Raw genomic sequence first — 12,551 nt, 5'->3', positions numbered from 1 at the left:
CTCCACACATTCACTTTATGCATTTAACCCTAAAAATGTATAGAAGGTGCACTATAATCCCTCAGCAACCAGAGGTAAACAAACAAACAAGCTTGTTATGCTTAAGATCTATCCTTAAAACCTGGTATTTTAAGGTCTTCCTCCTGAAGGCTTGGATTTCTCCACATTGTTGCTCAATGTTTAGGTAATTTATAAACATTTACATTCTAAAAGAGCTGTTGCCCCTTTTTTTCTCTCTTTCTGTACTTCCTGCCTTCCTAGAAAATCCCATTCTGAAATATGCAGTGCTCAGATGACCTGCAAATGCACAGGGTCTTTTTGTGCACCACACCAGCCCTGTGTTCAGACCCTGGTACAATTTGTAGCTACTCAAAAGCCAATACCACTATAAATATTAAGTCATATTGACATCTTTTTATTGTTACTGTATTTTGTGTCCATTAACAAGATTAGAATAGTCATTCTTTTCATCTGTAGCTATCTAGGATAAAAGTACTTTTGGAATAATTACTAAATTTCACACCAAGCTCATAGCTTACATACATCTTTTGCCACTAAAAAATCCAACATTCTAATAAGAAACTTCACAAAATTATTAGTCAAGTAGAAATATTCTATACTTGAGGATGAGGACTAATGTAGAAATGAAAAGCATTATTTGTATTTTATTAAATTGTGGCATTAATTATTTCACTGTCATCAGAAGGCAGTAATTTCTAGAGACCTGATGGGATTTCCTAAGTGAATCCCAATATTCTGTATCCAGCATTTTGGGCCAGCTGAAGGACACTGTTTGTATAAGGATCACTTATAGTTTAAAGATTTCTCTTTAAGTTTTAATTAGCAACTGGATTATTTAAATAGAAAGAAGGGAACACATTGTTCTTATCACCTGTTTAGGGGTGCTGGTGATGTTTTACATTTTTCATAACAAAAAAGGCAACAATCTCTATTTCCCACACAAAAAAAAATGCCTTACTAAGGTTTTGAGTGTGTTCATTACTGGAATCCATGAAAATGACAGGAAATATCACAAAGCTTTAAATATTTAGGTTTTAACCTTGAAAGGTTAAGCCATTTTTTGCAGCCAGAATGTGACCTCTCAGGTGTTTCAGGTTAAACAGATATTCAAGTCTTCATGGGATCAAGTCCTCAGAGTCTGTAGAAACAACTCATATGAATTTTTGATCAACACCAGATAAGGAAAAACGTGGTCAAACACAAACCATCCATTCTGACACTAAAAACATGGCTGTTCCACAGTTGTACCAACACGTGCTAAATTAACTTAAAAATTATATGATGTTCATTCATACAGAAGAGAAATAACAAACAAAAACCAGACTGGCAGAGAGTCTCAGGCTGATTCTAATGAAGGGAACCAACCAAATGTCCTGAGAAGCCTCCATGCCACCTCTAAAACTACTGTGCAGCAGATCCAGAGTGGGAAGGAAGCACCCCAGGACTCCAGAGGGGAAAGTGAAGACTTGGGTTGAAGGAGATGTTAAAACCTCTCCTTGCTTTGGGGTTGGAACACAATGACTTCATCAAATTATGGTCTGTACTCTCTGCAGGGTCCCCTTGAGTAAATAAATACATCCAATACACCCAGTACACCCAACACACCAATACATCCAACACACCCATAAACACCCAGTACACCAATACACCCAGTACATACCATCTCCAACTGGGAGACTACCAGTCCAACGCATCAACTCCTGCAGCATCCCTGAAGGGAAATCTCCCCAGTCCCGCTCTACTCCACGCCATGGGATCCACCTCCTGGGGCATCCTCACCACCAGCTGGAGACGCGGTGTCCCCGGGGACGAGCGGGACATTGAGGAGCAGCGGGAGAGCAGGAACCCCCGAGGTGCTGAGCCGTGAGGCGGCCCTGAGGTGGCCGGGCTGGACACACCGGAGATCCAGTGCCTGGCGGGGCGTGATGCGCGGGTGTCCCGCGGTGCCACCCTCGGTCACCACCTCAGAGCGGGCGCGGTGGCCACGCCACGCGGTCACGGGCCCTTTGGCTACCATGGGATCGGTCGAAGCCCGTCAAGGCCTCAGGAGGTCCCGGGACGTGCCTTGTGCCTCCAAGCCCCAGCCCGCCCGTGGGGTGCCCGTGACGGGACCCTCAGCCCCGACCCCCCCTCAGGTCTGAGGCGCTGCGGGGGTCGCACCCGGAGGTCCCCGCGGGGGGTGGGGGGGGGGGGGGCTGTGGTTGTGGTGGTGACCGCACTGCGCCTGCGCGGAGGGGCCGGAGGCGGGAACGCGCGGCGGTTGCGCAGGCGCGGGGCGCGTGCGCGCTGTGTCCCCGCGCTGCTCTCGGCGTTGCAGCTTTAAGAGGAGCCGCGGCCTGGAGGGTCCGACCCCCCCCGGCCCCAGGGAGCCGCCGGGCCCCCGCCCCTGCCCCCTCCCGCCGCTCCACGGCGCGGGGCCGGCCCCGGCACCCCGCGGACCCTCCCCCCGGCGCCCCCCGAAGGGAGGGGAAGGCTGAGAGGGAGTGACCCCCCGGCCCCTCGCCCCGGGCTGGGACAGCTGAGGGGGGGGGCGCGCAACATGGCGGAGGCCAAGGAGGAGGGGCCCGGCCCCCGCACCAGGGTGAGTGGGGGGCGCCAGGGGAGGTCAAAGGGAAGGGGGCAGGGGGCGGGGGCAGCGCGGGATGGGGGCCGGGGCCGGGGCCGGGATGCGGCGGCTGAGGCGCGGGGGCCCCGCCGGTATCCGCGGCCCTGACGGGCGGTCCCGGGGGGCCCGCGGCTCCGGAGCTGCCTCCCCCCATCCCGGGGACAGGCGGCCCTCGGGCTCTGTGTCGCTCCGGTGGGCAGTGCTGTCCCCGCGGGCCTGGAGCCACGCTGCTCCTCGGGCTGTCTTTGGCTTTCCCTGAGTTCTCCTCAAGGAGAGCGTCCAGGCGGCATCTTCATGAGCCTCTCAGCATCACTTAAACAATAAACTTAGAGCCCGCTGGGATCCATTGCCACCGTCGGTTCTCCTTGTTTAAAACACAGTGTTCTTGATGCTCTTCTTACGATACATCCCGGCTGTCCGTGTCAAGCCACAGGGAGCTGTCAAGATGGCAGATGCATCCAGTTCTGAGGTACTGAGGCTGCAGCATTGTGTGAGGGCCATGAGCCGTGCTGATCCCCAGGCTTGGTCTGTCAGTGCACTGGCCGTGCTCTCGAAGAAATATTTTGCCTTTAAATAAATGGAAGGTCCTTTGTGGCCTGCACCTTGTAGCCTGTGAAGTCACAGAGGGAGGACAACTTGTTCTGTGTTCAAAACAATCTTGTGACGAGTCGTGTCCTCTTCCCTGCCTGTAACTGCTGGTTAAAAGCTTTCTGGTAGGCATGAGGTGAAGTCACACTTGAAGTTGGATGGAAGGGTCCATAGCCCACAGCAAGACTCTGAGCTGTCCAGTTCCCTTTTCCCAAAGATGAAGAAGTTTTCCCATTCTCCATTCTTTCAAAAGACAAGAACACCAGCTCAAGTTTTCCACCCCTCTATGTGAGAGAAGTTTAATTTGCTGGATTTATTTCAGAGTGGATGAAACTTATGTTTGCAGTGAAACTCATTGTTGCTAAACGGAACTGTTGACCTTCGGGGTCAGCTGGAGGAGTTGCACAGACATTGTTTGGCTGCCCTGCAGTAATGGAAATGAACATCACCACTGATTTGTCATAGACCCATATCTTTCAGACACATGCACTTATGTACAAGCTCAAGTAATTTTTGCAGAATTGCTCACCAGAATGACAGTGTAAGCTTTTGGGTGATCCAGATCTTGGCTGTTTGCAAGAAGTTTAAAGGGAAGTGGCTGCTTGTAAGACAGTAACCTAAGAAATCTTAAATTAAACTTCAGTCCTAGTAATTGAAACTAGCCAGTCTTGCTTGTAGGAGGAAAATACCTTCCGTAGGTCTGACAGTGAGGTTAATCTTAACTGTGCCAGAAAGACTCCTGTGATATTTTAAAATAAATAGTAGCACCAGAGTGCTGTGTTGTATCAGTGTGTGATCTTCCAAGCCCAAGACCTGAATTCCCTCCTGTCCTTTCCCCATCATAAAACCAGTTTATGCATCAAGATGTTTTTGAAGAACATGGGGAGAAGTGGATCCTTCTGGCTACTTGAAAGACCAATGGAACCTCTGAAGAAGGAGATTAGCATCCTATAAATTCAGCACACTGGTGTATCTGCTGTGTTAAAGCCAGAATTAATGAGGTCCTGGAAAACCTGCACATCCCATTTCTCTTCCCCTTAGTGGTACAGTTCCCATTCTCTTTCAAACCCTGTGTCAAAGTATGATGAGCATTTCTTACAAAATTCTGTCCTTTGTACAGAAAAAATAAAGGCTGATTTAATAAATTCTTTGCAGGAACTTAGCAAGTGCTGGTGCATTCAGAATTGCTCTTTTCTATATTAAAATCTTTTGCAAATATTATTCTGGAAGCTCAAACACTGAAATTGGCATTTTGCAAACCCTGTTGATTGATGAGCAGTTGCCATCTTCTAGCTCAATGAGCAAAAAGCTAACAAAGGTTTTGCCAGTGGAAGACTGACATTGGAATTTCTCTCATTTTTTAATAGTATCTGAAAAGTTCCAATGACAAAATTGTTATTTTAGAAAAGGTCAATTTCTACCTCAAATCAATTTTCTAAAGAAAAAATACCAACATATTTAACTTCATACTTGCCAGATTGTATCAAGATGAAGGTGAGTGGTGTCTGCTTGTATGGGGTTTTTTATTTAGTTCATGAAAATATTTGTGGCACTTCAACTTGTACCTAATAGCACTGTCTTGAACAGTTTGTGTTTTGAGTAGAATAATAATTTATTTACAACAATTCTCTGTCTAGACAATGCTCTGAACTGGAGAGGACAGTGTGGGGTGTACAGTGCTAACTGCTGAAACTGGACACTTGGGCTCCTGATGGTTAATTGTGGTGTGAAGAGGTGAACACCTGGGTGTCTGCATCAATAAACCAGCTGTTTGCAAAAGATTTTTAATTTTACATGTCTTTAATTCAAAATTGAAGGAGATCCCCTCGTTTAGAAAGTTCTGTTACTGAACTACTGTTGAACAGTACAAAGACACTGAAAGCAGTTCCCTGCAGAGGCTTTTGCATCTCTCAAAGGATGCTTTGATGCCATAATCTTTGAATTCACCTTCTATAAATACACATAATGGACCTCAGTCTTTTACGTGAAGTCTCTTCACATTGTATTAAATACAGGGAAGGTCTTTGTGCCCACTCCAAGGCCTGTTGCATGATGAGGATAGTGGAAATTAAATTTGAAGTCACTCCTGATGTTCTTGAAGAGGTTATTTCAACTTTTCTCTCATTTAGTGGCTCTTGCATCCCATCATTCTTTCCAGACATTCCAGTTCTCCCTGGCCTTTCCCTAAACACAGCAAGTTTTATCTAGTGAATTTTCTTCAAGGTTTTCTGTCCATGGCTGACTCTGTTCAGGTGATTCCCATCACCCCTTTTGTAAGGGTGGTCTTGGCACAACCCCAGTGCTCTCTTGCCTCACTCCTGCTCGTGGCACTTATCCCCTCCCATCATCTGAACTGCAAATAAGGCTTCTCCAGCAGAGAACATTTCACCAGGGCCATGCAGGCAAAATTGTCTGGGTTCTTGGTGTCTGTCTTTTTAGCCTATGTCCTGCTGAATGTTCTTTAACAAAAAAAAAAACCAAACAAACAGTGTTTCTGCAGAGGCAGGAAAGGGAGATGGACAGAATACACATTGGGGTCTTTTAATTCTTTTCCAGGTGTAACACAAAACAGAGGGAGCAAGAGTCAGTCTGGGAAAATAACTTGAGGATAAAATGAACTCTGTTACTGGGAACATCCAGCAGAGTGTTGTAGGGGTGCTGGAGGTATGAGGCCTTGATGAACTCAGTCCTTGCATGCTGCTGATCCCAGAAGCAGTTGTTTTGTTTCTAGAAGCTCATAGGATGCTGAAGCAAAAGCTTCATGACAGTGGAGTTTGAAGGAGATCAAAATCTCCAACCAGGAGCTGCTCTTGAGCTGTGTCAGAAAAAGGGAGACCAATGGAAGTGTTGAGCTTGGTGCTAATCTCATGACAGGGAGCAGGTGATCTGTATCTCCATACTCTTTTCCTTTGGCTCTGGAAGTGCTGTTCAGAAATTTCAAGGGAAGTACAAAATTTCAAAGACTGTAGCTTTGCTTTCCCCAGTTGGTACTGGTCCAAACATTGCACACTGTGTTCTGTCCTTTCTGTAAATACTGACAGAAGATTGGTAGAAACTTATTTAATTTTGGTTACCATTTTTGCATCTGCTTCAGATACATCTTTTTAAAGAGGAGCTTGAAGGGTTAAAGAGCTCACATATCCAGTAGTTTTATATTGCTTATATTGTTGTCCTGATTTGAACTAGAACAGAACCAGTGACTTCACCTTTCAGTGAAGTCTCTTTGAAGTGACTGTGCCTTGTGAAGTTAAAGACATCTTTATCAGACAGAGGCTGCTCCTAGAATTGGTAGTGCTGGGTATTTATGGTTATTGCTAAGGTAACAGTATGAGTGGTATGCAGGAAGGTTCTTGCTTGTACTTATTCCTATAGAAACCAAGGCCACTCCTGGATTTCTTACGTGCTGTAAGTGGAAGGGTGTAAAAGGGTCTCACCTGTGGGGAGGGGACAGGTGACCCAGCCCTGCCCAGCAGTGTGCCATCCCCTAAGTGACTTAGTTTAAAGCTGAGAGATGCCAAGGGTCAGTCACTTTCCTTCCATGCCCAGCATCTGAGGAGGACTCTGTCCAATTTTCTGTCCTAGACATTTTCTGTCCTTCATAGCAAAAGTAGAATCCAACTAGGTCAACAACCACAAATGGGACTGGAATTGTCTCCACCTCGAAGAGAGGAATATCAGTTTTTGTCAGAGCAGGAGAGAAGAAAAATCATAGAGCTCTGCTGGAGTGGGGAAGAGAAGTGGAAGAGCCTGAGTTAGGAAAGTACTTTCAGGAATAAAGTAGCTCACATGGTTGTTTTCCTCTCTTTAAGGACAGAAATACTGAAACAGAGACCTGGTGATACCTCCAGGCTCCCCAGTGTTCATCAGCTGTTGGCACCAAACTCTTAGGAGAAGGGACACGATTTGCAGTACGTAATGATGGATGAGATGATTCAGCAGTGTGGGCCCATGAACATATAAACCATTCTGTGAAGGAGGGCTGATAGTCCCTGCTGTGTTTATCAACAAGCAGAAGGTGCTACATTTGTAAATTCTCCCAATTTGCCTCCAAAGCCATCTTGTTGGCTTCTTGTTTGGGGAGAAATCTTAATGAAAAGCAGCCAACACTGGTTTTATACATGTTGCACTTTAAGGATAAATTTACAGAGGGTTGGGTTTTTTCCTTATTGGTAATGTAACTAGTAGCAAGCAATTATTAACGTGGTTAATTAACCTCTTGAGGGTGACATTGAGTACAGGGGTATTTCTGAGGTTGCTGTGCTGATCCTGCACCCCAGGCTGCTACCTTCTCAGTTGTGTTTGGTGGACTGGCTTTCCCTTAGAAGACAGGGTGATGGCTCTCTCTTAATGAGCTACTCAGCTTCTGAGTTAAGTGGTGTTAAGGGGATTGTGTGCTTTGCAGAACATAATCTCTAAATAGCTGAACTTTTGAAAGCTTTGACCAGAAGTATACGTTTGTAATCTGGGAAATGCTGTCTGTCTTGTGGGATGATAAAATATGTGACTGAAATAAAATATTTGGGTTGGAATAATTGCTTGCTGAGTATCATAGCAGAAATATAAGTTGGTATGATATGGACTCTGCTCTGATTGTGGTGATTTGTACAACTGTGTAACTCCTGCTTAGTTTTTCTGACTTATCCTGTGAGAAATATGAATTTTGCTAATTTCAGCTCACTTACAGATTTAGTGTAACCAAAATCCCAGCATCAACAGTTTGTGGTGTCTTTGCCAGCAATAGGAAAGTTCATCACATAGCCAGAGGTGAGGTTTTGAGGGGAGAAGTTCCTTGTTTTTATAGGAAAGCCTTTGTTGTGGATGTCTTGGTTTGTTTGCTTGCTGTGTTTGGTGTCTGTGTGTTTCTGAATTGGCAAAGCCCACGTGTCTGTCAGGTTTCAGATCATCAGCACGGGAAGCTTTGGTGTCTTTGCAAAAATGGTTGCAGGGTGAAGCCTTCCCCTGTGGAGCTGCTTCCTTCTCAGATCCAGGGGTTTGTGGGTGGACGGGAGAAGGGCTTGGATCTCCCTCTGGGTTTGATAGGCATGGTTGAAACCTCCTGATCATTCAGGAGAAGTGAGGCAGGCTGAAACTTCTGTGTGTTTGACAGGCTCATCTGTTTGGCCCCACAGGGGTTGGGATCAGTGTGCAGCTTGTGTGTGTGTGGGAACCATGAGGCCGACAGGAGCTTTGTTTGGAACTGGACTGTGAATATTCAGAAAACTCAGGAGTGTCATAAAATGGGGACTGAAATGAAAGGGGTGATGCACTTTTGTGCTGAACTGCTCCCTATGATTTCTGGTGAATCATCCAGGATTCTAAAAATGCACAAATGAAGCAGCAGGGACACGTGCCTGAGTCGTCTTTACTGAAACTTAAAAACTGAAGATAAATGAGATGCGAGGTAAATCCCTGTCTCTTCAGTGGGATAGGAAGCCACAAGAAACTGAGAAATGCCTTCCTTTGCCTTTTCACATGTAGAAGCAATTGTCTGGGGCTTGCCTTTAAGAACAGCCATTGCAGTATCCATTTAATTACCCTTAGACTCCAGTTAAAAATAATCACGTGAAGCCTTGAGCGTGGCTCAGATGAAGGACGTGCATCGCCGTCCCCGCCACGCTCTCCCCACACATGTCCCCCACTGGTGACCGTGGGGGTTGGGGGGGTGCCTGGCTGTGCTGGGCAGCTGTCTGTCTGTCTGTCTGTGTGCTGTCTGTCCCGGGTGGAGGTCTGGCTGGGCTATAGGGGGCTCTGCAGGCCCGGCATGGCCGCCCAGCTCTATGGCTGGCTGACCCCGCTGGGTTCTCTTCCTGCCGCCGCCGTTCTTTTCCTGTGGCAGGTACCTGCAGCAGGCTGGCTCTTTGTTACCTTCTGCTTTTCCCTCCCCAGGTGCTCCCAAGGTATGGATCCATAGGGCTGTGGGTGTTCCGCTGGGAAGCAGCTCCGGGAAGGCCCTGCTGCTGGGTTCTGCTCCCCCCGTGGAGTGGCGGGGGGCAGAGATGCAGCACAGGCGCTGCCTGCCCGGCATCCATCCCAGGGAAGGGTCAGGGGGTGCTTCCTGAGTGCTCCCCACATGTGCAGCAGCAGCAGTGGCAACTGAAATGCCTTTTATTTAATTTTTTAACCGTGTCTTCCTTATTAGCTGACTGAATTCTGAAGCGGGGGTTGTGCTGTGTGTGTAGGGACAAGGCAGCTGGACAGGCAAGAAACTGAGCATCAGCTCTCACTGTGTTTAATTGCAGTTTTCTTAACGTCTGCTTCCTTTCCACAGTTTGTTTCTGGATGCAGTAAAACCAAACTTCAAAAGGCTTACTAGAAAGATGTGCTTGTGTATGTAAAGTTGCTACATTGTTTTGTTTATTTTTTTTAGAGAAATTATCTATTCTGCATACAAACCAACATTCTAGCCAGAGGCAGCTCCTCTCTTTATATGGCACAAAAATTATCTATTAATTGTTTGATTTGTGGATGCTGTGATGACTTGGAATGCTGCTGAAGCATTGAACAGGTTTTTAGTTATTTCAAATTAGCACATTGTATTAAAGTGTAAACACTGCCCTTCTGTCACCCACTCCAAGCAAAGACAGGGTAGCAGTGAGGCTGTGACACTGGTTTCCTAGAGTCTAATCTACAATTATTAAAAAATAGTGAGATATAGAGTAGATTTTTTTTTTATCTCGTGAAAGCAGTAGTGTCTGTATGCAAAGAGTAGCTCATTAAAGGCAAAACACATTTCCTCCAGGAATACCTGATTCTTTTGCCACCATTTCTGTATTTGTTTCATGTACTTGTTACCACCTGGTTAGGCAGAGCATTACTTTGTGTACAGTGCTGCTGGTGAGCTGCTAACAAAGATAGATCCTGAACCACTGGTGAGTCCTGTTCACCATCAGATGGTGGCTCAGATAAAACTACTTGTGTTAGCAGATGCTGAAGTTGTGCTTTATAAATATCTCCAATGGAGCCTCCTGACTACAGATACAGCTCTTCCTCTGTACCTTTTAAAGGAAGAAAATATTTGGGATGATCTCAGATTTTGATAGTCTCACAAAAGGAAAAGAAATGAAATAGTCTTTTTGTTTGTTTGTTTTATCTTGTGGTTGGGAAGTGTCTTTGATTCCTTCCCAGTAGACGGTAAATGTTTTCCAACTTCTTCAAAATATTTATGGCACTCCCTAATACACTCTTGCAAGTGGCCTCTTGTCCTTTTAGACCTGCAAGTGATACTGGAGAGAGACTGATGGATTTCTTGCTGTTAGATGAACCATATGTTGTCTCCCTTTCTCAGAATGGGCTGCTGTGATTCTGATAGTTCCCATCCCAGCCCTGTGGAATATTGGATTTATCAACTAAACGACTTGAGTTAAATGAAATTAGAGATCATCCCTTTGCTAACAAATCCCATTACTTTCCTTAAGATGGCTTAAGAACTGAAGTGTGAGCAGGATCTACAAGAAAAGAAAGCACAGAGCTGGAGATGCAGAGAAAGGAGAACTTAAAGATGCAGAACTTAAAGATGCAGAGAAAGGAAACTTAAATGAATTGCTGTTATCTTTGAGGCAGAAGCTTTGGTGATGCTGAGAGCTCACAGTTCCTTAGGCAGTGTTCAAGCCTTGAGTGTCTGTCAGAGAATGTTCCATGTGAGCAGATGTTCTGTACAATCATCTGCTGCTTCTTTGGTTGCTTCCCTGCTGGCACTCACCTCGTTACTCTTGGGAAGTTAAGCATTATGTTTCAGTGTTCCTGGAGAGAGACCTTCCCTGCCAGACACGAAACCTTTGGATCTCTGCAGTGGGAGCTGCCCATGCTGCTGGTTTTCCATTTACAATGTTCAGAGGAAATTGAGGCTTGCAGACTCTCAGACTGGGCAGAATCTGTGATCCTGACTTGGTGCAAGCATCTCACGTGGAGGTGAAAATCTCTGCATTCTCCCCTCTCTCTCCTCCACCTTTCCTGGAAAGCAAGGCTAATTCTGCTTTTCACTGTGTGCCTGTTCCATGGACTTGTGAACTTGGTAGGGTAAATGTGATTTCTCAGTAATGTAACAACCTTAATTTGTAGAACTTTGCTTGGGGCAAGAAAGGAAGGAAGAGGAACTGTGATCCTTCTTGGTGGTTTTGGTTTTGATTGGATACTTTTTAGCAATGACAGCTGACCAAGATAATGATGCAGTGCTTTCCTTTTACAGTTTGAAGATAAATCTGATGCGGTATTTGATATTACAGAAAAATGTAAGTATTTTTATTTATTTATATAAGACCATAGTTCAACAGACATTTCTTAGAAGTATAATTCCTGATGAAAAATACTGTTTTGTTCTTCTCCTTGCTACTTACTCTGTCCCTGCCTTGCCTTCTCCACAAGTGTTTCAAATGAGATTAATTCAAGCTAGTTTTTTTTCTTTACTTAGTTTTACTCAGTTCAGCTTCTGCTTCACTGTGTAGTGAGTGGGACAGAACTGTTTCATATGTCAGCAGTGTTTTATCTGCTTTCTTGGCCCAAGATGTCTTAGAGTATTCAAGAAATTGCAGCATCAGGCAGATTAGCAAAGGACACTTAACACACATCCTTTTTTACAGATTAAGTTGGTGAATTTTCTGTCTATTTATGGGGTTTTTTTTCCCCCTAGGTGGTGAAATTCTGGATGCAGAAATGTCTGAGGACACTGACCACAACTTAACACCCACCCTTGATGGCTTATCCTATGGAATACAGAATCAGACAGGATCTGAAAACTCACTGCTGGATGATGATGAGGAGGATTATTTTCTGAACTCTGGGGATCTTGCTGGCATACCTGTGGTTGGGAGTGACAATGAAGATGATCAGAATTTCACTCCAAAAGACACTCTTCCTTCAGCGATTCATGATGAAGACCATCTGGAAGAGGGCAAGAGAGTTACAGAGCATGAAGTGGACAGTGAAAAGGAAATTCAGATTCAGAATGCAGTCCAAAAGAATCTGACTTCACCTTTTGAGCAGGGCCCTGTATTTAAATCAATTCGGAAAGATTTTAGCATAACACGAGATAATGGCAAAGAGACTTTTTCAGCAAAGGACAAGAATAGAGAAGGACATTTTCAAGAACGTGAAAAACGGTTGGAAAAAATCCCTAAAGATATGGATTCTAGATTGAAAAGCAGTTTTCTTGACAAAGCAGGTAACTGTTGACATCGTAGGCCTGGCTACCCAGCAAGGAGGAAGAAAGGACTAGGCAGAAATTAGCAACAGGGCTAGTTATTAAAGGCATCATCTTGCTGAAGAGAAGATGCATAGCTGTATGTAGGGAAGCCTTTTATAAAGAACCCCAAAATACAGTGAACTCTGTAGTAGGAGCAGG

The 12,551-nt window shown here is 45.3% G+C and overlaps 1 protein-coding gene across 1 annotated transcript in view; it reads left to right on the top strand.

The window, feature by feature from the left end:
* The first annotated feature begins 2,334 nt into the window (after window positions 1–2,334).
* Window positions 2,335–12,551, top strand: part of ZMYM4 (zinc finger MYM-type containing 4) — a 36,936-nt gene continuing 26,719 nt past the window's right edge. Inside the window, exons 1-3 of the mRNA XM_030464202.1 lie at window positions 2,335–2,602; window positions 11,400–11,442; window positions 11,841–12,371. Of these exons, the coding sequence (XP_030320062.1) occupies window positions 2,561–2,602; window positions 11,400–11,442; window positions 11,841–12,371 (616 nt within the window). The 5' untranslated portion in view covers window positions 2,335–2,560. The remainder of the gene's footprint in view (window positions 2,603–11,399; window positions 11,443–11,840; window positions 12,372–12,551) is intronic.

The sequence above is a fragment of the Calypte anna genome, chromosome 23 (genome assembly GCF_003957555.1).
Source record: "Calypte anna isolate BGI_N300 chromosome 23, bCalAnn1_v1.p, whole genome shotgun sequence".
Lineage (NCBI taxonomy): Eukaryota > Metazoa > Chordata > Aves > Apodiformes > Trochilidae > Calypte > Calypte anna.
The sequence above is the reverse complement of the archived record's forward strand: the minus strand, read 5'-3'. Positions and strand labels throughout refer to the sequence as shown.